The sequence below is a fragment of the Tilletiopsis washingtonensis genome (genome assembly GCF_003144115.1).
Source record: "Tilletiopsis washingtonensis strain MCA 4186 unplaced genomic scaffold FA09scaffold_11, whole genome shotgun sequence".
Classification (NCBI taxonomy): domain Eukaryota; kingdom Fungi; phylum Basidiomycota; class Exobasidiomycetes; order Entylomatales; genus Tilletiopsis; species Tilletiopsis washingtonensis.
Genome location: NW_020312008.1, coordinates 161975 through 186747, shown reverse-complemented (window position 1 = coordinate 186747; position 24773 = coordinate 161975). Strand labels below are relative to the sequence as shown.

At 66.2% G+C, this 24773-nt stretch overlaps 11 protein-coding genes across 11 annotated transcripts; 5 read left to right on the top strand and 6 right to left on the bottom strand.

Moving 5' to 3' along the window:
• Positions 1-476: 476 nt before the first annotated feature.
• Positions 477-2105, bottom strand: FA09DRAFT_330008 (RAI1-domain-containing protein). The gene is made up of 6 exons (XM_025742430.1): positions 1728-2105; positions 1493-1672; positions 1053-1437; positions 929-999; positions 825-875; positions 477-775 (listed from the first exon to the last, which is right to left on the bottom strand). Exons 1-6 carry the CDS (start codon positions 2073-2075, stop codon positions 485-487), a joined length of 1326 nt encoding a protein of 441 aa, XP_025598131.1. The 5' UTR covers positions 2076-2105; the 3' UTR covers positions 477-484.
• Positions 2106-2262: 157 nt separating this feature from the next.
• Positions 2263-4125, top strand: FA09DRAFT_330007 (hypothetical protein; the record flags this gene model as incomplete). The annotated part of the gene is made up of 6 exons (XM_025742429.1): positions 2263-2768; positions 3036-3119; positions 3176-3300; positions 3355-3493; positions 3640-3778; positions 3833-4125. Coding segments are annotated over 6 exons (1184 nt in total), but the record flags the coding sequence as incomplete, so codon positions are not given.
• A 10-nt stretch (positions 4126-4135) lies between these two features.
• Positions 4136-6723, bottom strand: FA09DRAFT_330006 (putative pox1-acyl-CoA oxidase). Its single transcript, XM_025742428.1, has 6 exons — positions 6626-6723; positions 6511-6561; positions 6381-6454; positions 6040-6326; positions 5725-5986; positions 4136-5671 (listed from the first exon to the last, which is right to left on the bottom strand). The coding sequence occupies exons 1-6, from the start codon at positions 6704-6706 to the stop codon at positions 4240-4242; spliced, it is 2187 nt and encodes a 728-aa protein (XP_025598129.1). The 5' UTR covers positions 6707-6723; the 3' UTR covers positions 4136-4239.
• A 526-nt stretch (positions 6724-7249) lies between these two features.
• FA09DRAFT_330004 (hypothetical protein) lies at positions 7250-8907 on the bottom strand. Its single transcript, XM_025742427.1, has 4 exons — positions 8464-8907; positions 7472-8248; positions 7338-7405; positions 7250-7277 (listed from the first exon to the last, which is right to left on the bottom strand). The coding sequence occupies exons 1-3, from the start codon at positions 8735-8737 to the stop codon at positions 7377-7379; spliced, it is 1080 nt and encodes a 359-aa protein (XP_025598128.1). The 5' UTR covers positions 8738-8907; the 3' UTR covers positions 7250-7277; positions 7338-7376.
• A 200-nt stretch (positions 8908-9107) lies between these two features.
• On the top strand, positions 9108-9728 carry FA09DRAFT_297647 (hypothetical protein; the record flags this gene model as incomplete). The annotated part of the gene is made up of 4 exons (XM_025740214.1): positions 9108-9170; positions 9225-9271; positions 9329-9467; positions 9519-9728. The coding sequence occupies 4 exons, from the start codon at positions 9108-9110 to the stop codon at positions 9726-9728; spliced, it is 459 nt and encodes a 152-aa protein (XP_025598127.1).
• A 367-nt stretch (positions 9729-10095) lies between these two features.
• FA09DRAFT_289160 (SIS domain-containing protein) lies at positions 10096-10952 on the bottom strand (the record flags this gene model as incomplete). Its single annotated transcript, XM_025739939.1, has 3 exons — positions 10096-10236; positions 10339-10727; positions 10784-10952. Coding segments are annotated over 3 exons (699 nt in total), but the record flags the coding sequence as incomplete, so codon positions are not given.
• A 2110-nt stretch (positions 10953-13062) lies between these two features.
• FA09DRAFT_338823 (hypothetical protein) lies at positions 13063-14638 on the bottom strand (the record flags this gene model as incomplete). The annotated part of the gene is made up of 5 exons (XM_025744148.1): positions 13063-13119; positions 13187-13302; positions 13359-13583; positions 13641-14135; positions 14371-14638. The coding sequence occupies 5 exons, from the start codon at positions 14636-14638 to the stop codon at positions 13063-13065; spliced, it is 1161 nt and encodes a 386-aa protein (XP_025598125.1).
• Positions 14639-14758: 120 nt separating this feature from the next.
• Positions 14759-15895, top strand: FA09DRAFT_29128 (hypothetical protein). Its single transcript, XM_025739974.1, has one exon. The coding sequence runs from the start codon at positions 14880-14882 to the stop codon at positions 15825-15827; it is 948 nt and encodes a 315-aa protein (XP_025598124.1). The 5' UTR covers positions 14759-14879; the 3' UTR covers positions 15828-15895.
• Positions 15896-17403: 1508 nt separating this feature from the next.
• On the top strand, positions 17404-17821 carry FA09DRAFT_338822 (hypothetical protein; the record flags this gene model as incomplete). The annotated part of the gene is made up of 3 exons (XM_025744147.1): positions 17404-17481; positions 17572-17669; positions 17746-17821. The coding sequence occupies 3 exons, from the start codon at positions 17404-17406 to the stop codon at positions 17819-17821; spliced, it is 252 nt and encodes an 83-aa protein (XP_025598123.1).
• An 84-nt stretch (positions 17822-17905) lies between these two features.
• On the top strand, positions 17906-18695 carry FA09DRAFT_28867 (hypothetical protein). The gene has a single exon (XM_025739935.1). The coding sequence runs from the start codon at positions 18099-18101 to the stop codon at positions 18618-18620; it is 522 nt and encodes a 173-aa protein (XP_025598122.1). The 5' UTR covers positions 17906-18098; the 3' UTR covers positions 18621-18695.
• An 8-nt stretch (positions 18696-18703) lies between these two features.
• FA09DRAFT_346075 (hypothetical protein) lies at positions 18704-24722 on the bottom strand. Its single transcript, XM_025744728.1, has 23 exons — positions 24581-24722; positions 23867-24508; positions 23607-23802; positions 23492-23554; positions 23206-23439; positions 22121-23155; positions 21803-22061; positions 21676-21752; positions 21523-21621; positions 21455-21467; positions 21291-21402; positions 21156-21229; positions 21030-21103; positions 20355-20973; positions 20080-20304; positions 19905-20028; positions 19749-19849; positions 19658-19692; positions 19509-19602; positions 19444-19453; positions 19327-19392; positions 19222-19274; positions 18704-19170 (listed from the first exon to the last, which is right to left on the bottom strand). Exons 2-23 carry the CDS (start codon positions 24358-24360, stop codon positions 18899-18901), a joined length of 4329 nt encoding a protein of 1442 aa, XP_025598121.1. The 5' UTR covers positions 24361-24508; positions 24581-24722; the 3' UTR covers positions 18704-18898.
• Between the last annotated feature and the right edge of the window lie 51 nt (positions 24723-24773).

Here is a 24773-nt window from a genome sequence, read left to right as displayed (position 1 = left end):
CCAAGGGTCCGCCAAGGCTCGAGGAGGCCCTTCTCGCGCGCAAATTGTGGCGCCTCAAGGGCCAACTCGTGCCGCCTGCGGCTCCGAGTCGGCAGGCTGTCATCCATCATGCCGCCGCGACTCCGAAGGCAGAGCGACCCCTGGGGCCCACGCTCAGCGCCTTGCAGAGGAAATGAGAACGCAGATGCGTGAATACGGGAGCAGGGCCACGCATCTGACGTTCGAGAGAGCCTCGGCAGCGACTCATCTTCGCGGCTGTCCCCCGCGTGCAGCCATGACACGCTACTGTAGGGTCGACAGGTCCCGGTGTCTGGCAGACCCAGAGCTCAAGGGCGTGGTCGCGCGTGTGGCAGGCACATCTGCTTCCGTGCTTCCGTCGCGCTTGACACGCAGGTACGTAGCGCAATGCCAGCAGAGCAGACATGGCCATGCTAGCGCAGCAACATCGAGGCAGCAGCGATCACTCTGAAACGAATAGCTTGAGCTATGCATTTGCACTGCTGCGTTCCTGACGCTTGTCTAGCTCAGCACGGAGCCAAGCATAGTGCTCGCGCTTGAGAAAGCCCACACGCGCCGGGCCGTCGTCCTGCGAGAGTGTCTTGACCTCGTGTGCCTCCAGCTGGCGCAGCTGCACGTGCGTGAAGGGCGCGTCGAAGGAGAGACGCCAGATGGCCGGGTCGGATGACGATGCTTCTTGCGAAGGTATGTGCAGCTCGAGGAAGGAGAGGATCTCGGCGCCAAAGGAGAGGCCTTGCGAGGGATGCCAGGCGTGTGGCTGCGACGTGTGAACAGAGAGGCAGGCAGGCATCTGCAGAGAAACACACCTTGTTGCGCACGAGACGCGGCATCTCGAGCGTGCGGAAGCGGTGCGTCGACTGGGCGAGGGATGAGCCGGAGCCACAAGCAGCTGCGGCAGCTGGACACGCACCTGCAGCTTGCCCTGATGATCGCGAAAGCCAACGAATACGTTCGGAATGCCAAGCAGGAAGGCCTGCATGTCTATGGCGAGCGCTCAGCAGCAAGCAGCAGCATGCACAGACGGCCCGACTCACAGAAGCGCAGCATCTTCTTCTCAAAGCGCACCTCGTCGCGCTGATTGCGCAGCACCATCGACGTCTTGAGCTCCACGCCCTCCGCCTCATTTCCACCATGCGACTCAATGACACAGTCCGTCTCTCCACCTATCAAGACGCCATGTCCGCCGAGCGACGTCCGCACAATCTCGCACCACTGCTCGTTGGTGTTGACGTCGCCGCTCCAGCCGTCTGCGTCGGGCTGAGCAGAGGTCTTGTCGTCGGACAGAGGCGCAGTGCAGAAGCTCTCGAATGCATAGCCGTGGTACGCCATTGTCCTCTGCCGCTCGTTGTTTGCATGCGCCGCCTTGTCGGCAAGAGAGGCTGCAGTGACGACTTCCTCGATGTACAGCGTGTCTCCGACCTGGGTGACGCCACATGAGCCCATGCATAACCAGCCTCACCCTATTCACACTCACACGCTGCACATTCATCTCCCAGCCCTTGGGATAGTCGCTCGAGCGCTCGTGCCACGCTGAACATAGCCGCGTCATCATGCCTCGCCATGTCACCACGCGTGCTTCAAGCAGTGGATGCGGCCGTGTGGAGCTGGACGGCAGGCGCTGCAGTGTCTCGATGAGCGAGTCGAGATGCTCGTTCTGCAGACAGCCTTTCATCAGCGGGTGAGTAGCGCAGCGCCACGGCGGGACACACCTGCTCCTCGCGCCACACGGCAGCGCCAAAGCGGTGGCCCAGATCAACGCCAGTGGGCGGCTCGCGGAAGCGCCGCTTGGCCGAGCTGTCGAAGCGCAGCTCGCGCGCAGGGCCGTAGGAGAAGAAGGCGACGCGCTCGGGCCGCGCATAGGTGGTGTCGGCGGGCGGCCGCGATGGCAGCGCAAGACGCAGCGCTGACGAGGACGACTCGGCGTCGGAGCGAGAGGAGTTGCGGTCGCGAGAGGGCGAGGCAGAGCGCCGCTGCACCCGCGATGCAGCTCCTTCGCGCGAAGACGAGGCCGCGGACGATGCGCCAGCAAAAGCCGGTCGCGGCGGGAGAGAGTGCATCGTCGTGAGGCGAGGCGTGAAGGGGAGAGGAGCAGGATGTGGAGCAGGAGCAAGGCACAGGCTGGGAGCAGCACCCCAGGGCGCGCATGGGCGGCGCTCCTCGGCCGCGTCGCGCCGACGCGCCGCGCTTCACACGGCCAAGCCGCGCGCCTCGCCGTCTTCCAGGCCTGTCCTCCCACCTCATCCACCATGTCTTCCCGCTGGGACGCCCCGCCCGCCTCGTCGCCGCCCGCTGCGGCATCCAGCGATGCGGCCGCTGCCGCTGCTGCCGCTGCCGCGCGCATTGCAGCGCAGTACTCGGCCGCCGGTGCCGGCGCCGGCGCTGGCTCGGCCGGCTCGCCGCCGCGCGGCGGTGCCAGCGGGCCGCCGGAGCACGACGCCGAGTTCACCTTCGACATTGAGATCAACGACCAGCGCAACCGCTACATGCTCACCAAGGGCCAGACGCAGCAGCAGCTGCTCAAGGACACGGGCGCCAGCGTGACCACAAAGGGCACGTGGTACCCGGACAAGGCGCTGGCCACCGAGGCGGACCCGCCGCTGTACCTGCACATCGCCGCCACGAGCCGCGAGATCCTCGACAAGGGCATCGAGGCCGTGCGCGAGCTCATGAAGCAGGAGCTGCCCGACCTGAACCAGGACCCGCGCGTGCGCCGCGAGATGGAGCGCGGTGCGCCGCGCGAGACGGAGCGTGTGAGTGTGCAGGGGCAGGCTGAATGAGGGGTGGTGGAGCAGTAGAGGGCCATGCAGAGAGGCAGCAAGAGTGTAGGTGCGCAAGCTGGCGCGTGACGGAGGTGCACACCGCTAAGTGCCAGCACGGGGAGCTCCGTCGGCGCCTGCCGGTGGTGGATGGAGGCTCTGGCGGTGCGGAAGGCTCTCTGCAGCTGGAGCACAGGGGCAGCGCGCGGCAGCCATTCAGCGGATTCGCAGACCTCAGCTGACGTATCCCTCTGTCCACAGCGCAAGTGGCCGGAAGCCAAGATCTTCATCGACCTCGAGCCGCTGCGCAACTTCAATGTGCGCGCCAAGGTGGTTGGGCCTGGCGTGAGTAGCGAGCGGCACCAGCAGCTGGGCCAGGGTGCTGACTCGCGTGTCTGCAGGGTCTGTTCGTCAAGTACATCCAGGGCGAGACGGGCACGCGCGTGCAGATCAAGGGCCAGGGCAGTGGCTTCATGGACTCGGAGACGGGGCGCGAGAGCGACGAGCGCATGCACATTGCTGTCGCGTGAGTGGTGGAGTCCGATGGTGCGGCAATGCAGCTGCTGACGTTCTCCCACAGCGGACCGGACGAGGCGATGGTGCAGGCGGGCAAGGTGATGGCTGAGGACCTGCTCGATGCCGTGCGCACCGAGTACGGCAAGGCACATGCGGTGCTCGTGCAGCAGGGCGTGTGGGTGCCGCCGTTCAACGGCGCAGGCGTGAGTAGCTCTCCGGCTCTGGCGCAGCAGGTAGGGCGCGCTCCGTGTGGCGCTTGTCACAGCGAGCCTCGTCTCAGCTCCACGCTCGCCGAGTCTCGTCTCGTCCTCGAATCCTGCAGTCTGCTGACATCTGAGCTCCATCTCAGAACGCACAGCCGCAACAGCAGCAATGGCAGGCGCCCGGTGCCGGAGCCAACGGCCTGCCTGCGCAGCCGCAGGGCCAGGCACCACCGCCGCCGGAGGAGGCCGCTCCGCCACCGCCGCCAGAGGATGCAGCGCCGCCGCGTGAGTGCCGCTCTCGACTCGCAGCCCTCACCTTGACTGACACCTCAGCCCCAGCGCCATCAGAGCCAGCGCCGCCGCCGCCCGCCGAGCCGGCGCCCGTGGTCAAGAAGAAGACGCCCGAGGAGGAGGCGCTCGACAAGTACTGGAACGACTACAAAAAGTGGGAGGACAGCTTCAAGGCGTACCATGGGCGCCTGCCGAGCAAGGAGGACGGCGGCCAGGACCTGCCGGCGCAGTACAGGTAGTGCCCGATCACGCTTTCCTTCGTCTCTCTTCTGCCTCGCATGCTCCTTTTCTCCTCGCCATGTAACCCAGTATGCGTTCATTAAGCGTATTCGATGTACAGATGCAGCGGCGTGAGCTCGGCGCGGAGAGGGAGGAGACGGGGTAGCGCGGCGCCAAGATGACCAAGGTGAAGAGACGGAAGCACGCGAGTGGAGAGGGGCAAGCAGAGCACGCGCCTACTTGGCGTTCTTCTTTGCCTCCTCGGCCAGCTGCTGCTTCTTCTCCTCCTCTGCCGCCTTTGCCTCCTCGGCGGCCTCCTCCTGCTCCTCCTTGATCTCCTGGATCTCGTCGTCGAGGCCCATCTCGTCGAAGTCCTCGAGCTCCTGCGTGGGGCGGTGCATGAAGGGCTTGATGATGCGCTCAAAGTACGGGTGCTCCTTGCCCTGCGGGTTCGACTTGCGCACCTGCGCAAAGTAGGCGCGGTAGATGTCGCCGTCGTAGCGGCCGATGGGCGAGTTGAGGATGTGGTCGGAGATGGCAAAGGAGTCGACGAGCGGGACCGCAGAGAGACGGATCTCATAGCAGAGCGCCGTCACCTTGGCCTGAGCGTGGTCGAGCTGCGAGCCAGAGAGCCAGCCGGAACGCAGGAAGAAGGCCGCCTTCTCCTCGAGCTGCCAGAGGCCGTACAGCACAGCGACCTTCTCGAGGTGCTCGCGCACGCCGTCGGCACCCTTCTCAATCTTCTCGACGGCCTTCTTGAACTGCCGGAAGATGAAGCCGCTCGTGTGCACGCTGGCGGCGACGAAGCGCACCTGCGAGCAGGCCTCGAACGCCTCGTCGCGGCTCTTGCCCTGCTTGAGCAGCGCGGCAAAGTCCTCGCCGGCCTTGCGCACGGCGTGTGCGGCGACCGTGGCCCAGCCCTCCTCGATGCCCGCAAGCGTGACGAGCTCCTCGTTGCTCCGGCACTTGCGCGACAGCACCTGCTCGATGTTGTTCAGGTACGACGTGCCCTCGGCCAGCTTCTTGCCGTCCATGGCGTCGCGGTACGCAGCAATAAGCGCGCGGCCCGACTGCAGCGAGAGCACACTGTTGTCGCCCTCCCACGAGCAGTGCACGGCAAAGTCGGTGAACATCGAGGCAAAGCCGTTGTACGACGAGTAGCCGTGGCCGCCGCACGCCTGGCGCGCCTTCTCGATGGTGTCGAGCGTGGCCCACGTGCAGAAGGCCTTGAGGCCGGCCGACGTGGCGTGCGTCTCCTTGAGCAGCTCAATCGTCGCGTTCAGGTTCGGGTCTCCCGGCTCGAGCGCCTCGAGGGCGCTGCTCGTCTCCTCGAACAGCCGCTGCAGCTGCAGCGCCGTGAAGCCAAACGCCACGGCCTGCGCCACGAGCGGCATGAGGCGCCGCTGGTGGATGGGGTAGTCGAGGATCTGCGTCTCGAGCTCGGCGTCGGGCGACGACTTGAACTGCCGGCGCACGGCGGCGTAGCGCACCGCAATTGTCAGCGCCTTCTTGGCCGTGTTGGCGGCGTCGGTGACCATGGCCGTGCGGCCTTGCAGCAGCGCGCCGTACGTGAGCTGCTGGATCGGCGGCTCGCGCACCTCGCCCTCGCGCGTCACCTGCGTGTGCTTCATGAGCATGTACGCGCGCGGGATGCGCACGTTCGTGAACCTGTAAGAGGCTGTTTAGCGAGGAACGTGGCGATGCACGCGAGAGGCACGCACTGGATGTAGCCGTTGTCAATGCCGTCGCGGCCCATCTTCTTGCCAATGTCGCCGATGTTCACGCCGGGCAGCAGCGCAAACGTCATGGGGTCGCGCAGCGGCACGATGAACGTCTTTGTGCCGTGCTTCTTGCCGCGGATGACGAGCTGCGCAAAGACGGAGCAGTGCGTCGCCGTCTGTGCGGCGCCGCCGATCCACCACTTGGTGGCGCCGAGGTTCGGCGTGTGCACCACAAACTCGTCCGTCTGCTCGTCGAACGTGGCTGCAGGGCAGGTCAGCAAGAGCGCACACATAGGCACACTCAGTGGGACTCACCCGTCGTCTCCAGGCCAGCAACGTTGGAGCCGTGCGCCAGCTCCGTCATGCCGAAGCAGCCAAACATGCCCTGGCACGTCACGACGCCCTTGTCCATCCAGTAGCTGAACTGGCCAGGCGTGGCGCCGGAGCGGATGGCGCCGAGGAAGAGGCCGTAGTGCACGCCGAAGCGCGTCCAGAAGCCGGGGTCGAAGAGGCCGATGAGCTCCATGCGCTTCGTGAAGTTCTCGATCGACTCGTTCTGCACGCAGTGCACCAGCGAGCCAATCTTCTGCATCGTGCGCTCGCTGCAAGGAGGGTGAGTGTGATGTGCTGCGAGCTCAGACTCGGCGCACACTCACCGCAGCTCGTCCTTGGTCAGGTCGTGCACATCGCCCATGTAGAAGACGGGGTCGCGGGCAATCTCGAGCATGAACTGGGCAGAGGGTGAGCGATGGCAGGGTGGAGGTGCGAGGCACGACGGCCACTCACGCGCTCCTTGAGCAGCAGCTCCTTCTCGCTGCCATGCTGGGCGATGGAGAGCTAGAGGCGGCATGAATGTAAGCGACAAGGCACGCAGCACTTCGCACACCGCAGCAACACGCACGGCGCGCACGTCAAACGGCGGGTTGGCGCGCTCCTTCTCGATCGTCTCGATGGTGAGCGTGTCGTGCCAGCTCGAGGCCATGGCGGGCAGGCGTGGCAGGTGCGACGCGAGCGAGAGTGCGGGGTGGTGGTGGTGCGGAGCGAACAGTGCGGGGTGCGCGCGCGAGGCAAGCACCGGCGGCCGGCGTGGAGAAGCGGAGGCAGCTGAATGCCCGCCCGCGCCGGCACGCGGCGCCGGCTGGCTGAGAGGCTGACTGCGCCGGCAACCGCGGCCCAGCCACGCTCGCACAGCCGCTGCTGCTGGCATGCCGCGCAAGCCCCGCGTGAGAGCGTCGCCGCTCCGCAGATCTGGGCCAAAAGCGGCACCGGCGGCGTCCGGCCCGCATGCCGCGCGGCCGCGTACGTGAGCTGCTCTCTGGGCGGCAGGCGCTGCGCCGCTGCATCATCTCGCGCCTGCCGCGCGGCGCGCCGCTGAGCCCAGAAGCAGCCGCTGCGCCGTCGATCGCTCCTGAAGCGCTGCGCAGGCGTGAAAGGCTCGGCGCCTCGCACCCTCGCTCAGGCCTAGTCAGCAGCAGCCCACCCTCGTCCGGCCTGAGTGGCTGAATGCTGGGCCCTGAACGGCTGCCTCGCTCTTACTGGGCCGCCTCGGCCGCCTCACAGCAGAGAGTATGTGTCAGAGAATGTCATGGGCGTCGTATGGGTGGTAGAGATACATGATGGCGCGGCAGGGACGAGGCAACGTCGCATGGAGCTCACTGCGCCGCCGCAGCCGTCCGCAGGTCTGGCGAGAGGGGAGTCAGCATGCCTCTCAGTACACGGGTGTTGACGAGGAATGAGAGGTACGCACCTTTAGCGATGCGCTGTTCGCGTCCGCCAGCCTGTTCCTCCTCGCCGCCGCCAAGCGCAGCAAGCGAAAGTTCACCCGCTTCCTCATCGTCGTCGTCTCCCTCATCCTCCTCGTCCTCGCCCACCGCCTCGTCAATGACGAATGCGCCTTCCGACGAGGCGGCCTGCTCCACCAGCCGCGCCGTCGCCGCGCGCACGTCCTCCTCGGCGTCTTGCACGCTGCGTCCCAGCGACGATGACGCTGCAGCAGCAGTCTTGGCGCCCAGCGCTGCTTGCGAGGTGCTGCTCTCGGCCAGACTGGCGGGCGTCTGCTGGCCGAACGAAGGCAGCGGACCAGTGCGGGTCTCTCGGCCCGTCACTTTGCCGACACGATCGCCCACCTCTCCCAGCAGACCTCCCAGCAATCCACGCACGCGACGTGCAGTCGACTGTCCGCCTCCTCCCCCCGTTACTGCCACAGCAGCGAGAGTAGCGAGTGCCTCGCGCGCCGACTCCTGCTGTGGTGCCGGAGCACGCAGCTGGAAGGAGGACGAGAGGTCCTGCTCGAAGAAGTGCGAGAGGACGGGAGAGGACTGCACGAGCTTGGTGAACACCGAGAGCGCCAAGAAGGGCTGGTCGAAGGCCTCGTCGGCGGGCTCGAGAGGTGTACTGCCCTTGGAGGTGGTGGCTGCTGATGACTCTGCTTGTGGTGCAGCAGCGGGCGCGGCGCTTGATGCTGCATCGGCCGTCACGCTCGCTGTCCGTGCCGTTGCGGCGTCCCACAATGAGTCAATCGAGTCTGAGATGAGGGCATCATCAGCTGTGGCACCTTCTGCCAGGTGGAACTTCGATCACGAAGCGCCGAAGGCAGCAAGAAGCGCTTTTGAGCTCGTGTTGCACACCAGTGCACGTCGTATGCTCGACGCCCATGCTCACGCTCTCAGATCCTCACGCCGTGCGCTACATGCCTGCCCGTTGCCCGTGCTCAGGTCCTCGACTGGCGTTGATACTCACCCTCCTTGCACGCCTCACACAGCTCTCCCTGCTCCTTCTCCTCCCACGCCGGCTCCTCCTCGACGCAGAAGCGCGCCACGTCCAGCAGGCCCTCGTACGACGTGGGCCGCTCGTCGTCTGCCAGGTCGAGCAGGGCGGCGTGCGTCTGCTGTGCCAGACGCGCGAGCAGCTCTGAGGCCGAGGCGGAGGATGCGACGCTCGGCGAGAGCAGGGCGGTGAGCAGCTGCTGCACGTCGGGGAGCGTGGCGCTGGGCAGCGCAGTCGGCGCGAGCATGGCGAGCAGAGGCAGCTCAAGGCTGAGTGAGGAGTGCGCCGTGGCGAGGAGCTTTGCGGCAGAGGGGGGGCAGAGGTCCGGTGAGGCTGAGGGAGCGATCTTCGAGCTAATGCAGCTGGCGCTCGGTTATCGACGAGTGGGCAGAGGATGAGGAGTGAGACGGAGAGGAGATGTCGTGGGGAGAAGCACGCACAGACAGCCGGCCGGGCGCGCGACTTTGCGCCGCAAGCGCGCACAGGCCACCCGCGCCTTGCTGGCTTTGTCCAGCCCCATCAGCCGCCGCTGCATCGTCTCGCCCTCGTCTCCCACTCCCACACTCGCTCGTCTCACACACCGCACCGAGCCTCTCAGCACTCTCACTCCTTCCGCCATGGCCGACGCCGAGTCCGTCACCCTCTCGCCCGCACATGCGCCGCAGCCGCGTGCTGTCGAGGTGCGTGTGGCAGCGTGGCTGTGCGTGTGACACCGCTCACTGCCCGGCGGCCAGGCATTCGCACTGCTCGAGCAGCGCATCAAGGCCGAGCTGCTCAAGAGGTGTGTCTCTCCTTCGCTGCTCTGACGCATCAAGCATTCGCTAACACCACCACCCAGCCGCGCCCACTGGGCCGCGCACGAGCCGCGCATGTACGCGCGCGTCGCCGACGTCGCCGACGCCGAGCTGACGGCGTTCGACGTGCGCTCTGGCGATCTTGTCTCTGTACGGGCCGGGGCTGTGAGCTACGGCACCATCGTGAGTTGCTCTCTGCTCCGCTGCGGCGGCCGAGCTAAGTCACAGCGACAGATCATCGGCAAGATCCGCCTGCCGCGTGCGGGCGACGACCACTACATTCACGTGCGCATTCACGATCCGCCGGACGAGGAGCGCTCCGCAAAGGACGTCGTCTTCCACTCGCTCTTCACGAACGAGGCGCGCCGGGCGCCAGGCACGCAGCCGAGCGAGTACAACGCCATCATGCGCGCTGCAGATGAGCTGGAGTTCTTCGATGAGTAGACTCAGCGTCGACGCAGGCAATGTGAGGCAGATGTGCAGATGCATGGACATTGAAGAGTGCTGGTTGTGCGCGAGAGCACATGTGCAGAAAGACAGGGGTGGAGCTAGCTTGCGCACTGCGCGAGCCGGCAGAGAGGTTGATCGAGAGACACATCGGGCAGAAGCAGTGCAGAGAAGGGGACGAGTAGGCGTGCTGAGGATGATAGAGAGGTGGCTTGGAGATGGGTCGTAGCGAAAGCAGGCGGGGCGAGGCTTATTGTTACACGGCGATCGAAGAAGCGAAGCGATCGGAGCAGATGCGATAGCAGTCGAGCAGGCTTTAGGCGGCCGTCGGCGTGGCCACGCTAACCGGAGCAGCGAGACGCACGCCCAGCGAGCCGCCGGGGTGGTTTTGCTTGAAGCTCTGCACGCCGAGGCCGCAAGCGCGCGCGACGCTGAGCACGAGGGCGTCGCCCATGGCCAGTGCGACCGTCGTGCTGCTGGTAGGCGCCGGCACCAGGGCGTCCGCCTCGGCACTCGGGTCGCCGACGCTGTTCGAGCCAGCGAGCGCTGCGGACGAGGAGCAGCAGGCGCAGTGCGTCATGGGCGGCGCCGAGCGCGGCGCATCGACGGGCGTCAGTGCCTGCGGCGAGACATCGATGGGCGTGGCGGTGCGGCAGTCGACCCAGGCGCCCTTTGCAGCGGCGGCGCGGCCGAGGCTGGAGTCCTTGCGCGCCGTGAAGGCGAGGATGGGGCAGCCGCGAGCCTGCGCGTGCGGCAGGAGGCGCAGCAGCTCGGCCGACTCGCCGGAGTGCGAGAGTGCACAGAGCACGTCCGGAGCAGGTGCGGGCGGCGCACGGTACTCGGCGGCGCGCGCTCGCAGCAGCGGAGCCCGAGGCGCCAATGGCCAGGTGCCGGAGAGCGCGCCGAGGTCGCCGTGCAATGCAGACACGGGACAGAGGTAGGCGGAGGAGAGGCCCAGCGAGAGCGAGGTAGCGTGCAGCTTGCGCGCGATCAGGCCTAGAGAGAGGTGTCAGAGAGGTCGCTGCTTGGCAGCATGCCGCAAGCACACTCACCACTCTTGCCCACTCCCGTCCACACCAGCTTGCCGCCGCCAGCGATGCACGTCACGACAGTGCGAACGGCATTCTCAAACGCCTTGGGCCGCTCCTCCAAGCGAGCTGCTGCCTCGACGAGGGCGCGAGCCTCGGCGACGAGGAGTGCGTGTGCGTGCGAGAGCGCAGCGGGCATGTCGATGCCGAGATGATCGCGATCGTCTTCTTCCTCGGCGGGCGCCGAGGGCCGCTTGCGCGCCGCAAGCGAGAAGAGCGAGGGCGCAGTGGAGGGCGGCGTGAAGGGCGAGTGAGAGGAGGAAGAGGAGACAGACGAGGCGCCGTCGTCCAGCGCACTCTCGTCGTCGTCGCACTCGTCGAGCGAGAGCGAGGAGAAGGCATAGTCCGACGACGACGGCGGCGGGCGCAGGGTCACGTCGGGCACGCCGGCGGCCGCAGCAGCTGGCGCGGCAGCGCTGGACGGCACACCCATGGGCAGCGCCGAGGTGGATGCGTGGGCCGAGGCCGAGGCGGCGGCAGAAGGTGCGGCAGGGACCATGCTGAGCTGGGCGCTGACAAGTGGAGGTGGTGGAGCTGCGAGCGTGTGGTGCGTGCGTGTCCAGCCGAGAGCGGCAGAGGTCGAATGTAGGTGGTGGTGGGGTGCGCCGGGGCAGGTGATGGAGTGCGGAGAGTTAAGAGGGATGGGCGAGGCTCAGATGCTGAGCTGATGGCAGGTGGAGAGGCGGCTGCGAGGCGGGCGAGAAGGAACGCGCGGCAGCAGGCAGGCGCGAACTTCGCGTTGCGCGCCGTGCGCTCGAAGCGTAACCCTTACGCAATCGCCGGCCTCTCCTGTGCTGCCTGCTGCGCCTCCGCGGCTCCATTCCATCAGCCCATCCGTACGCCGCACCCTGCACGCTGGAGTTCCATCGGGCCGCGGAGCAGAGCAGAGCAGCGCAGCGCAGGACAGCGGCCTCGGCTCGGCATCCGGCCTCGGACGTAAGCCTGACACGGGCCCTGCTGCCATGCTTGCTGCGCTGCGAGCGGCCGAGCGGCGGCAGACGGCGCGCCGTGGAAGCATCACCGCTGCCTGCTCGTCCTTGCTGCCTCCACGCGGACCCATCGCAGCACAGCCGCATCCACCGTCAGCCGCTCAGCAGCGCAGAGGGCGCATTCAGCGGCCTCGCTTCCCTCATGCTTGTCAGCGCGCGCCATCCTCTGACAGCGCAGCGCACACGCGGCCCGCCAAGCATGAGGGCTCGGCTGCGCACAGCCGCCGTGCGGAGGCCGCGCGATAAGCGTCGGTCCGCGGGAGGGGTCAGCAGAGGCGACATGCGCCGAGGCGGCCTCCTCGCCTTCGCTTCGAGGGCCGCTGACACAACGTGCCATGCGCGAAGATCGGCAGCGCGCGACGCGTGCAGCCCGAGCGGAGCCGCTGTCGCCGCCGTTGTGCCTGACAGACGCAGCGCACGCACGCGCGCCGCGCACGCCGCTTGCGTGCTCGCGCATATGTCCGGCGAGCGCACTTTGTATTGCAGATCTGCGGCTCCGAAATGCCACATTAGCACTTTGCTGATCATCAAGTTGAAGCTCCTTTGATCTGATGCGGCGCAGCAGCAGCGAGCAGGCGTGTGGAGAAGCGCACGCGCCACGTTGCCAACGCCCCCTCCCGCTGCCCGGATGCACCCCTGACAGGCCCCTTTCTTCCGCCGCCGCGTGGCACTTGAGCGAGCACTCTGCGGGCCTGCAGTGCCGCCACATCCGTGCCTGGCCCCTGAGCGGCTGTGTTGGCCTATCGCAGCGTGCGAGAGAGGGGGAACGGCGAGCTCGTGCTCGACGCAGGCCGCAGGCATCCAGAACAATCGATTGCTCCCGATGCCGGGCCGTCAGAGGGCCCTGATGAAGCTCGTCTCTCCTCATCGACCGTGGACAAGGCGCTGGCGGCGAGAGAGAGAGAGAGAGAGAGGCCCGGTGCGCTCGACAGCTGCGACACGCAGCTTGCTGGACGCTCGGAAGCGAAGGTGTAAAGGAGCAACGCACAGCAGCGTCCCCACTGCATCCAACAACGGTCCCAAATCCGAGCCATCGAGTGCAGCTTTGAGTACTGTCTGCCTCCGAGCAGCATCCTGCTTCAACGGAAAGCCGTGCGATCAAAGCCTCGGACCCTTCCGCTCTCGTCCGCTTCCGTGCTCGTTCTGCCCGACTGAACGTCCGCGTGTCACGCCGCAAGTGAGGATGAGGAGGGATATGAAATTGCAGTGCAGAAGGGTTCCGTGTTTGATGCTTTGGTCGCTTCGTCTTGGTCTCTACCACCAGCCCGTGCCAGCGGACGGCTCTGGCTCCTTGTCTCGCGGTTCGAACTCCTGCAAGAGAAGAAAGGGCATCGATCAGCAAGGCAGCGCCTCAGTATCGCACGATCAGTCGACGCACGATGCAGAACTCCTTGCCCACGCCCGCCGCATCGACGCTCAGCTCCAGCCGATCAGCGTTCTCGCGCAGCGAGAGCGAGCTGGCGCCTTCGCCCTCGACCAGCGAGATGGTGACGCCTGCGAGCAGAGGTCAGCTTCGAGCCATCGAGCAAACTCTCTCCGCCGCCACGCACCGCTCGGGTACATCCTCTTCTTGTCGAGCACGAGCGTGAAGGACCCTGGCTGCGAGACGTGTGCCCGCAGCGTCGTCTTCCGCGTCTCGGCCAGGAACTGCTGCAGCTGCATGACGAGGATCTCGCGCTCATCGAGGATGTACGGCGGCACTCCAAAGTGCTCGACCGCAGTGCGCAGCCGGCCAATCGTCTCGCACTGCTCCGTGGCGATTCGCCGCACGATGTCTGAGAGACACGGGTAAGCTCAGGCACCGGATGTGGCAGGGGCTTCTTCTGACTCACAGGCAGGGCCCTTCTCGGCCAGACTGGCCTGGCCGATGAACGTGACGTTGCAGCCGTCGCCGGCCTGCTCGATGCGGTACGAGCCGAGGATGATGTGCGCGCGCACCTTGTCCTCCTGCGGTGCGATGTTGGCGTCGACGTTGGTCCAGCAAATGTCGATGACCTGCGAGTCTGCCGTCGGGCGGTACTGCAGCTGGCCGTCGGGGCCATACGAGCGCGTGGCCTGCACGCCAATGGCATCGCGCGGCGCATAGATGTGCATGATGCCGCGCCAGACGATGTAGAAGTGATGCCAGTAGTGGCTGAAGCGCTGTATGATGCCCGCCGAGCCGATGCGCGAGTCCCAGATGAGGCGGAACGAGGCGACGTGGATGCACGCCAGCACCTGGATCGCCGACACGTTGGGCACGTACGTCTTGCCGTACATGAGCGGCAGCAGCGGCTGCGGCGCCGGCACCATGCGGACGTGCACGCCGTCGCTCGTCACTCCGTGATCTGGCGGGCGGGGATGAGCATGGTGTGCTGTCGCCAAGGACTGACAGCAGAGATTATCCTGGTGGGCCGAGCGGAGCAGGTACCAAGTCCGACCCGTGCACCCTTCATGCTAGGACGTGCCAAGCCCTCCAGGCCCCGCTGGATGACATCTCGGCTTTCTCTCGTAGTGGAGGCACCGCTCGCCAGACCTATCCCGGAGCGACACCATCGCGCTTTCACTCGATGCACGACTCACCTTCCCATGGCTGATGTGGGCCCAGCGCGTCGTCTAGCAGCTCGAAGCCTAGTTGTGCATCGCGCGTGTACGGATTCGGATGGTAGCCATGCTCGGCTGGACGCAGCGGCAGGTGCAGCTCCTTTGGCGGCTCGAGGTCGCCGTCGATGTAGGCCTCTTCGGCCTTGTCCTCGCTGATGTAGTGCTGCGTGGTGGCGCCGCTGGTGCTGCTGCCGCTGCCGCTCGCAGCGGCGACGAGGCGGCTGCAGATCGACGCAAAGGCAGACATCCCGGCGGCGGGGATGTATGCGTAGGAGCGCGCGTCTGCGACGGTAATGGTGGATGAGTGCAAGGCGCTCTGTGGTGAGAGCGCAGGGACGAGTGGTGGTGGTGAGAGAGAGTCGGGAAGGCGTGCGAGGGTGGCACTGGCAGCCGCCGGGCGTTAAGAGAGTGCCGAGGTCTGAGCGCGGGAGCGGAGCACGGGCGGCGGCGGGGCACGCATCGGGCGTCAGGGCAGCAGAGCAGACAGCATGAGAGGAGCGACGCACGAGCAGCCGCAGCCGCAGCGGCGCACGCAGCGCCCACAGCCGGCTGATCCAGCGGCGGGCAGCGGTGTCTCGGAGCATTGCTTGCTCCAGCGCATCGGAGCGCGCAGAGGAGCGGCAGAGGCGCCAACTCTGCAGCGCCAGTGTGGCCCGCCGGGCGGCGAGTGCGCGCCTTGCTCGCCGGCGAGTGCCGCAGGCTGCCGAGGGATCAGGAGAGCGCAGAGATGGCGGACCGGCGTGCGGCAACAGCGGTGCCGGCGCTATCAATTTGCACTAGCGTCCTGCCCTGCGGCCTCGACTCGGGGCGCGAGGGGGGAGCGAGTGGAGCGAGGACTCGCAGCCGGAGGCGCAGCGCCGCACGCCGGCGCCGAGCCTTGGTATTCCGCGCCTTTGCCGCCGGAGTGTACCCGCGACAGCGGAGCAATGTGGTGCAGGGGGCACATGGGCCTGCAGCTCGTAGCTCGCTCCTCGCACCTTGGGACTGCCGCTCTGCACATGCAGCGGTACCTGCACCTTGCGGCCCGCCCGTCGGCGCATGCTGCCGAACAGCGCCACGCCGAGCAGAGTCTAGTGACGAAGCGGTGGCCAAGAGACGGCTTGCTGCGAGCTCCGAGCGGCCTCGCAAGCCTTGTTGTGCGCTGCTGGCCGTGCCCACATGCTGCATGGCGAGGAGACCCGGCGCAGGGCAGCAACGCCGGCTCCGAGGCTGCCGGTGCTGATTTGATGCGCATCAGACGACGGCGGTCCAAGCGGTGCCGTCTGCGAGCTCAATCACGCCAGAGCGCCGAGAAGGCACGGCGGCGAGCCACAGCGTCGGTGGCAGAGCGCGGCGAGGAGGGGGGAGAGGGTGTGTGCGGGTGCCCGATTCGCCGGCTGCTGGCGTGCCCGGCGCGACGGCCGCGGCATGAGAACTCCCGTCGTCGGCGCCGCTGATGCCCCCACTCCCACCTCAGAGGGGCAGCGGGCACTTCGCCCAGCTCGGCGCTGCTCGCCTTGGCATGATGGCAGGGCCGCCAAATAGACCCGAGCCAGCCGAGCAGCGATCGCCCGCGCGCCGGCCGTGTTCACATCATGTGCATCCGACGGGCGGCCAGCGCGCCTTACTCGGGTTGGAGCGAAGGAGCAAGAACGAGCGGAAGGGTGATCTCCGAGCCGCGAGCACAAGACATGAGAGAGACACGCAGCGACACGGCGCTCGCTGCACGCCGCAGCATGCTTACGAACCACTGCGCTGGGCGCTGCAGCCGGGCGGGTGAGCGAGGCCGCAGGTTGCTGCTGCAGGTGCATGCATCTCGCAGCGCAGCTTATTTCGGGCGCCGCCCGCTGCGCCGTGTCACGCGGCGTGACGGCGTATGACGCTGCCACGGCGTCGGGGCCACCGCCGGGCGCTGCGCGAGAGGCCAAGCGCGCGAAGGCGGCGGCACAGCCGTGTGAGCGGCGCTCGGTGCGGTGACCGCCCGGCTGCCGGTGGCAACCTCCTCTCCCTCGCCCTCCCTCGCAACTTTAGTGCGGCCGGCAAGGAACAAGCCAAGCTCGGCCACCCTTCATGCTCGAGCCGCGGGTTGAGTTGGTGCCACAGGTCTAGACCTGTGGCATGGGCCGCGACTCTCGGGCAAAGCCGCGAGCTGGATAAAGATTTGCTTCTCGATCGTCCCACGCAAGACTTCAGCGGGTCTCATCGAGGCCCGCTGGAGTGTTGGCCTCGCGCGTGCGCCGAGCAAGAAGCATCGGGAGGCGCTCGGAGATCTGCGATCGAGCAGATCACGGTGCAGCTCTCGCGATCGCTGCCTGACCAGCGTGGCGAGAGTGCAAGTGAGGCGCACGAAGGCCAGCGAGACGAAGGCAAGCAATTTGAAGGAGAGACGTTCTTCGCAGAGCCCGCAAGTCTCATCCCCACCCTCAGGAATGCCGAAGCTGCTGCGTGCCGCTGACGCCCCCTGCTGCGAGCTGCTCATGTAAGCGTTGACGAGGCAGGGTGGAGCTGCCGCCTTGTGTGAGCGGTGCTTCCGACGGAAGGCGCAGAGGTGGGAAGCATCGCGCGCGGCGCGCGTACACGGCGCCCGCGTCCAGAGCGCGAACCGCGGCGCATGGTCCGCTTCCCATGCAGCCCGTCACGCTTGCGCCCGGCAGGACACGAGGTACGCCCGTCTGACTAATGCTGCGGCGAGCTGAGGGTTAGGCTGAGCCCCAAGACGAAAGCTTGGCGAAGGCGGGCGCTGTGAGGAAATGAGGGCGAAGCGGGCGAGAGCAGCGTAGGCAAAATGACGCTCGAGAGCATTCGGCGCGCGATCTGCTCTCGTGCGAGAGCATGTGTCGCTGTGTGGAGTAGAGTGCGCCCTGAGCTGAGCAAGGCACAGATCCAGGCACCGCTCTCCCCTCTCTCTCTCTACTGCGCCCTCATTTCGCCCATTCTCCCTTCTCTCACTCAGAGCGCTTCTTTCTTCATCGCTATATAGCCGAGCACAAAAGCGCATCGCCGCAGCACGTCGCCACCTCTCACTTCACCACGATGTCGCTGCGTCCCGTCGACGACGGGCGCACGCCCGAGGACTTCGTCAAGGTTATGGGCGGCAAGACGGCGTCGAAGGTGAGCTCACGTCATTGCTGCTGTGCTGCGCAGCTGCTGCAGTGCTGCGCGAAGGGGCAGTGAGACTGACGCTCGACGGCGCCACGCCAGTACACCGACCCGTGCGCCAAGGCCAGCAAGCTCTCGATGAAGTGCCTCGAGGACAACGCGTACGACCGGACGAAGTGCACCGAGGCCTTCAACAACTAGTGAGTCGAGCGCCGAGCGAGAGGCCGCGCTCGTCCGCAGCATCACGACGCCTCGCTGACGTCTGCACCGTGCCAGCCGCGAGTGCAAGAAGGCCTGGATTACCCAGCGGCGACAGGACCGGCTGAACGGGCGGGAGGATGCGTGGAACTAGCTCGGGCCTTGTACTGCGTCACCGTCGTCTCTTCTCTCTTACTGTGAGTCTTATGACTCACTCAGCTTCCGTGTTTCCTTCAGTTACACCACGAGCCATCCGGAAGGAGCTCCGTGCGGCAGCGGTCGCTGAGCTCGCTGTGGTTCTCACGCGAGCTCGGCGACTGTGATGCCGCACGCCACCAGTGGGGCCTGTGGTCGCTGCGACGCGGTGGCCATGCGGCTTGAGGGTGTCTACAGCGTCGTGGGGGGATGCGGTTGTGTTTGGGGCGGACTTGATGCACCTCTGTCCCTCGGGACCTAGGTCTGGACTGCGTCGAGCAGATCTGGAGGCACGAATAGCACCACCGTGCGGACGCCAGTACAAATCGGCGTACCGAGACACGAGTGCAGTGACTATGAGCCGGGACTGCTCATTTTATATATCGGAGAGCAGAGTCCTGGCGGGCCAGATCTTGGTCGGGCTTAGGGTCGATGCGCCTATGGCGCCTCTCGACCGCAGCCGCAAGACGGACCAACGAATGAAGCTCTCTAGATACAAAGAAGGAGGCTTATTGTTGCGTCGCGGTGAGAACGCTACTGAGCGCCCGCATTGCCGGGGCTCGCGACCTAAAAGTCGCGGCTCCATTCAGTGCATGCGTAGAGCCATGGCACAGCGTTCTCGGCGAGCTCGGCGGGACGCCGCCGGGCCGCCAAGAGGCCCCCTTCGCCCAGGGGGCTCCGTGTCGGCGGATAGCCGTCTCGGACCTATTGCAGATCCCGTTGCCGCTCGAACCGGCCTCGGCGCTGCGGACATCTAGAGACCGGAGCTGACCCCCTTTCCCCTAGCTCACAGCCTCTCAGCCACCATCTCGCCGCTCGCACCATCGCGGTTCACCGCCAGCTGGCTGAATGCATCTGTTCGCGCTACAGTGTGTTTGTACAGGTGTCTCGTGGTGGTGGTGCACGTGTGATGTGGGTGACTCGTGATGGTGATGCTTGGGGGTTTCGTTCTTACACAGGCGTGCCAACCGAAGTTCGCGGGCCTTGCAAGAACCGCCCAGGTTCGTGGGTTTACGCACAAACTGTGGGTCTTCACCTAGTACAGGTCGTCGTCGCTGTCCGAATAGTCCTCTTCGCCTGCCTCAAAGGCAAGCAGCTCGTCGTCGAGGCGCTGGCCGCGCGCCACGCGGTCCGCCGCAGCCGCCTGCTCGAGCGCATCAAGCGAGGCCACGTTGAAGACGTCCACCAGCTCGGCCAGCGAGACGTCGTTCTTCTCGCCGCGCGTTACGGCGGCCGCGGCGTCCTCGTTGCCTTCCTCGTCCTCCATCTGCAGCTGGCGCGCCAGCGCCATGTTGGCAATCGCAGGCTCTGCGCATCGCGTGTCAGCTCGGGGTCGTGCACGCAGCGCGGAGAGCTCACCAATCGTGCCCTCGATCAGGACCCTGACGAGCGTCACGGGACGCGTCTGGCCACTGCGTCCAGCTGTCAGTCTCAGGCAGCATCCACGCGCCGCTGTCGACGTACATGCGCAGCAGGCGCCCCTTGGCCTGACTCTCGAGGCTCGGGTCCAGCACGGGCTCGAGGAAGTAGCTACTCCGCGTGTCAGTCCACTGCCCTGAGGCTACCAGTCTACGTGCTCACCTGACGTTCGCTGAGAGAGGGCGCATCAGCGGTAGTTCGCGCGCATGGCACGAAGGCTTACTCACCCATGGTCAGCGTCAGGCCCGCGGCTCCCTCAGCTTGCGCGAGCGGCACCGTCAGGACCTGTCCGTCCTCGCGGAAGCGCGCCAGGGCGTTGGACTGCAAGTGGCCATCAGCATCGGCAGCAAGGCATCCCCTTGCCGGGCCTTCGCACCTTTGCCTCTTCCGTTCCGGCAAAGGCCATCGAAGCTGAGCCAGACGATGGTCAGCGCGGCTGAGTGTGGCTCTCGTTCACACCGACGCACCGATGCCGCAGCCCTCCAAGGCCTCCGAGACGAGACGCAGCATGCGCTTGAATACGCTGAACACGACGCACTTCGTGCTCGGGTCTGCAACGAGCCTCGCCCTGCGGTGCCGGACGGTGAGCCACAGAATCGCCGTCAGCCACCAGGCCGACGCACTGGATATCCTTGACGAGACCGGCAATCTTGCAGCCAAACTCAGCCGTGGCTGCGTCGACAACATCCTCCTTCGGCAGCACCTGGATGATGCGCTTCGCCATAAAGGGCTCTCTGCAGATGGGGCCTGGCGATACGTTAGCTGCGGCAGCATGTCGTCAAGGGTGGTCGCTCTCACACGGCGCGCTGCTCCCCTCGAACTTCTTGTTCCTCGCCTTGATGAGGTCGAGCAGACAGTCGAAGCAGCCGCCGTGGAGGCACGGCAGCAGCGCACGGATGTCCGGCACGCTGAGACAGATCATGCATTCGGCACCCTCGTCGTTGCCGCCGCCGTTGCGCTGGCGCTCCTCGTCGATGCAGCTCTGCAGGTACGCGCGCTCGTGCGACAGCTGGTCTGCTCGCTCTGTACTGGAGTGTCAGCAAATGCGATGCGGCTCTTGCCTTACTGCTCACCCTTCGAAGCCTGCAGCCGATGCACCATGGTCTCGAGCTTGTGGCGAGGCACCCAGTGCCACGCCCGTGCCCGCTTGCGCTTCTCAACGCCGCGCAGCTTGTTGGCCTTGAGCGTCGGAGCCTCGAACTCAGAGCGTCCTTTCTTCTTCTTCGGCTGCGAGTCGAAGACCCCATCGTCGTCATCGTCTCTCAGCTCGAGCTCCTCGCCGGCGTCGACGCTGACGGGGTGGTAGCGCGGGTCCGTCATGTCGACCTTCTCCTGCAGAACAAAGTCGCGCTGGAAGAAGACGATCGTCATGCGCTCCGGCTCGTAATGCTGCGGCGGCGCGAGGCGCTTCTCTCCGAGGGCTGTGCGCAGCCAGTAGATAGCCTCCTCGAGCGTGAGGCGACGCGTGCCCTTCGGACGCGGCAGTTCCGGGACAGCTGCGGCGTCGTCGAGATCCTGCTCGTCGAGTCCGATCTGCTCCTCGTCGTCGAGTGCGGTGTTGCATGCGGCCAGCGCTGCACGGCACTGCACGTTGATGTCGTCCTCGGTCCAGACGGGCACGCCGCCGCGCCATAGGCCGGGCCGCTTCTCAGCCTCAAAGGCACGCTGGCCAGCGACGATGGCGAGGACGAGCTGGGATGGGTGGCTTCAGCATTGTGTATGAGCTGTCTCGGCGTCGGAACACCTACCGTGGCCCGCTCGAGGCGCTTGACCTTCAGCTCGCGCGTCAGACGGCGCATGAGATTCGTCGTGAGGTCCTCGACTGCAGAAAGCATTGTCAGCACTGGCATTGAGCACCGAGCGCTGGCACGTACAGCTACGGCGGGCATCGCTGGACCCGTAGCCGAGGCGCTCAGCCAGCTGCGGATGGTCCAGCAGCTGGCGCAATCTAGTTTATGAGGGTGTCAGCGATCCTGGTGGCGTGTCGGTCTGGGCGCTGCGGGACTCACTGCTGGAATGGACCGAGGGTGTGCTTGACATGCTTCAGGCCGCGCTTGACTGCGTCCTCGATCTGCGCCTTGACGAGCTGCGCCTCGCGCTCGTAAATGGTGCGTTGCAGGCCTGAGAGTATGGAGTCAGCGCTGCAAGGCTACTGCGTCGTCGTGAGCCTGACCCGTCATCTTCGTCTATGCCGAGGGGAGTCAGCGAGGTGCAAGCATCGCAAGCATGGCTCGCACTCACTGTCAGCACCACCTCCGAGGAAGGAGGCAAGCCGAGCTGGTCGGCGACGTGCACCCGCGAGTTTCTCCACATGATGTTGCGGCATAGGCCAGAGGCTCGCTGAGAGGCACGGTCAGTCAAACGTCGTCGTGGCAGCGACAGGGCCGAACTCACACGGATAGACTCAGCTTCGCCCGCTTCGAAGCCGTCAGCCACAAGCGTCTCAAACGCCTGAGGATCGGCAAAGGGATCTGCGGACTAGTCAGCGCGGCAGCGCAAGCGCACCTGAACAACTTCTCACCAAGGTCCAGGAACGAGAAGATGCCCGACAGCTCGCCGATCGAGGCGCAGGGTGTCGAGGTGACAACCCAGCTGGCTGTGCGCCAGAGGCAGCTGCATATCTCAGCCGCCGAGGCGCTCGAGCCTGCAATGAGCTGTGCCTCGTCGAGCACGATGCGGTGCCAGAGGATCTCGAGCAGCGGGCTCTGTGCGCTCTCCGCCTTGCTCACGCGCGTTGAACGCAGCAGCTCAGCGCTGAGCTGCTCGTAAGATGTCAAGATCTGCGGCAGAGACGTCAGTGAAGCTGGCAGGTGAGTGCGCAAGAGCGCAGAGAACTCACGACGTCGTAAGCGTCGTCCTCGAAGAACGCGTGCGTCGCCGCTCGCGTATCGGTGCGCAGGTCGTTCGCCTTCCACGGCAACGTGCTGCTCTGCCACCGGATCACGCGCAGCGACGGCGTGTGCTTGGCCGTCTCGGCATGCCACTGCTCCAAGAGTGCTGCCGGCGTGACGATCAATGTGGCGCGTACGGGCAGCGGGCGGAGGTCGGCTGGCAGCTCCGCAGCAAGAGTGGCAGAGCGGCTCGGATCCAGCACATTGCCCTTGGGGCGCATGACGATGAGGGAGAGCGTCTCGAGTGACTTGCCGAGGCCGAGACCATCACAGAGCGCGCCGCCGCGGTCCGACACAAGGCCACGGAATGGACGCAGAGAAGGCATGCCGGTGACCTCGTCGATGTAGAAGATCGTACTCGCTCGCGTCGGTCCAGCGGACTTCGAGCGCACTTCAGACGCCGTCGAGGCCCTCTTGGCTTTCTTCTTCGGCCGGACGTCAGACTCCGCCTTCACAGCAGAAGAGGCGTCGGACACGTCCTTGGCGCTCAGGGCCGTCCACTGCGGGTACAGCATCGGTGCGTCCTGGTAGCTGCGCTTCTCGCGCCGGACCATCCAGGCGACTGCCTGCGCCTGATACCGCTTGAGCGGCGTCGGCACGAGTGCTTCCGGAGGATACAAGGCGGGCGAGTCGGTTGCAGGCCGGCAGCTCTCGAGAAGGACGTCGATGGAGTTGTTGAGCGGCAGCTTCTTGGATGCTGAGCCGGCCTTGAGGTCTGCCAGCGCGCTGAACGTGCCCGGGTCCTCGCACTCCTCGCGCGTCCACTGCGGGTAGTGGCCGCCGCCTGAAGACCAGAAGTCGGGCTCGGAGAGGTCGTACTTGAGAGCGCCGGTCGGGTCGGCGAGCACGCGGTTGAGGAACGGGCCCAGCAGACGCGGCAGCTTGCGTTCGCGGCCGCTGGTCTCGCTTCGGGGATACGGGTCGGCACCCGGGACACGACCATAGTCGAAGGCTGCGTTCTGAAGCTGCACGCTGAAGGACAGCTGAAGGGAGCGTCAGCGACACTACAGGGCAGCGCCTAAGAGAAGCTCACCTGACCAACGATGCTGCGAGGAGGCACGCGCGCGCGCATGTCGGACGTGTACTCGTTGCCGCCGATGGGATCGCGGCGCACCACGGGCCGGAACCCTGGTGCCACCGCTGGGCCCTGAAATGGGACAGAACGACCGACTGGATGCAGCGCAGCTGGTCCGATGAGAATGTCTGGAACGAGGAAAGGCGCCTCGAGCGTCACGCGCACGCTGTGCTTCTCGAAGCCGAGCCATTCCTGGGCGACAAGATGTGAGCTGGCAGCCGGACCGCCCACACGCTGCACGCACCTGCTGGAAGAGCTCTGGCGCCATTGACGCAACCGTGCCATCGTTGCGCGCGAAGGCAGGCACCTGAGGGAACAGGGTCAGTGGAGCGCCAGGCTAACCACACGCGCTGACTGACAACATGGCCCAGCAACAGCGTCGGGCGCTCGACGGTGTCGACAGTGTCGGCCGTGTGGCCGGACGCGAATCTGCCGCGCTCGTACAGTGACTTGCACACCTCGTCCGACGCGATGACGTGCAGCTCGAATGCGCCGACATTGTGGTCGCTGGCCGGCGAGCCGCAAAGAAGGTCGCAGTGTTTGCCCACGCGGGCGCTTGGACGACGTCATGGTCGTGATCAGCAGCATGCCGAGGCTCGCGGAGCGCAGCGGTGTTCACCTGGGGCGCAGACGGGCCTTGAGCTCGATTTTGACTTTGCGCGGGCGCTTGCGCTCTGAGCTCGACGCCGAGGCGCTGGGCTCAGCAGGCGGCGCTGCATCGTCCGCAATGAGCGCGTGAAGGCGGTCCCACAAAGCTCTGTCCGGGTCCGTGAGACTCGCGATCGATTGCAGCTGGCGCAGCGAGGCGTGCTCGGGAAACCAGTCGACGAGGCCTCTTCTGAGCGTCTCGTACGCCGTCGGGACGAAGACGGCGCCCTCGTGGACGCTTTGCTTCGACCCGGCGGCTAGCTTGATGGTGCGAGAGAAGAGATGGATCGGCTCCGGCAGCTCGAGCGGCGGCTCATCTGGCACAAGGCTCGCCGCGTCGAAGCTGCCCGACGGCGGCGGTGGGGATTCCTCGTCGTGCACGGGCTCGGGCTCTGCTGGCGGCGCTGGCTGAGCTGCGCTGCGCAGCGAGCGGCGCGGCGCAGCGCGAGCCTTGGAAGCAGGCATGGCCGTGGCAGCTCTTTGGTCTTGCAGTCGAGTCGGAGCTCGCGCTCGCAGATGGTGCAGGTGCCACGCGCCGCGGCCGCCGCGCGTTCGCCGACTTGGTCAGTTGTTCCTCGTCGACCGCAGCACGCTCGCTCCCCCTGCGAAGATGCTTTTGAGCCTGTAATCAGCCCGTGTCCAGTGATCATTGATTTTGGGCACCCACGCCAGCCGGTTGACTCACTGCTCCCGAGGATGGGCTCGTGGTGGCAAGGCGAGCAGCGTGCCCGATCTGCCGTGCAGCACGCGCGTGCAACGAGCTGGATGGCACCACGTCGGCGAGCGAGCAGCGTAGCGAGTGAGGATTGGACCGGGAGGAGGTGGTCGGGAGTCAAGGTGCACTCTGCAGCTCGTGGCTCCACTTCTCCCTCGAGCGA

Bases quoted from the DNA above. Each gene is read 5' to 3' on its own strand.
- FA09DRAFT_330008 (XM_025742430.1), bottom strand. From the start codon at position 2,075: ATGCACTCTCTCCCGCCGCGACCGGCTTTTGCTGGCGCATCGTCCGCG. The intron at 1,438-1,492 runs GTGAGTGTGAAT...GGCGTCACCCAG, and splicing joins GGGAGATGAATGTGCAGCGT to GTCGGAGACACGCTGTACAT. The intron at 776-824 runs GTGTGTTTCTCT...CACACGTCGCAG, and splicing joins CGCGTCTCGTGCGCAACAAG to CCACACGCCTGGCATCCCTC.
- FA09DRAFT_330006 (XM_025742428.1), bottom strand. From the start codon at position 6,706: ATGGCCTCGAGCTGGCACGACACGCTCACCATCGAGACGATCGAGAAG. The intron at 6,562-6,625 runs GTGCGTGTTGCT...TGCCGCCTCTAG, and splicing joins CGCCGTTTGACGTGCGCGCC to CTCTCCATCGCCCAGCATGG. The intron at 6,327-6,380 runs GTGAGTGTGCGC...CCCTCCTTGCAG, and splicing joins CTGACCAAGGACGAGCTGCG to CGAGCGCACGATGCAGAAGA.
- FA09DRAFT_330004 (XM_025742427.1), bottom strand. From the start codon at position 8,737: ATGCTCGCGCCGACTGCGCTGCCCAGCGCCACGCTCCCCGACGTGCAG. The intron at 8,249-8,463 runs GTGAGTATCAAC...CCCTCATCTCAG, and splicing joins GTGTGAGGCGTGCAAGGAGG to ACTCGATTGACTCATTGTGG. The intron at 7,406-7,471 runs GTGCGTACCTCT...CCCTCTCGCCAG, and splicing joins CGAACAGCGCATCGCTAAAG to ACCTGCGGACGGCTGCGGCG.
- FA09DRAFT_29128 (XM_025739974.1), top strand. From the start codon at position 14,880: ATGAGAGGAGCGACGCACGAGCAGCCGCAGCCGCAGCGGCGCACGCAG.
- FA09DRAFT_28867 (XM_025739935.1), top strand. From the start codon at position 18,099: ATGCACCTCTGTCCCTCGGGACCTAGGTCTGGACTGCGTCGAGCAGAT.
- FA09DRAFT_346075 (XM_025744728.1), bottom strand. From the start codon at position 24,360: ATGCCTGCTTCCAAGGCTCGCGCTGCGCCGCGCCGCTCGCTGCGCAGC. The intron at 23,555-23,606 runs GTCAGTCAGCGC...CTGTTCCCTCAG, and splicing joins CGCTGTTGCTGGGCCATGTT to GTGCCTGCCTTCGCGCGCAA. The intron at 19,275-19,326 runs GTACGTCGACAG...AGCTGGACGCAG, and splicing joins AAGGGGCGCCTGCTGCGCAT to TGGCCAGACGCGTCCCGTGA.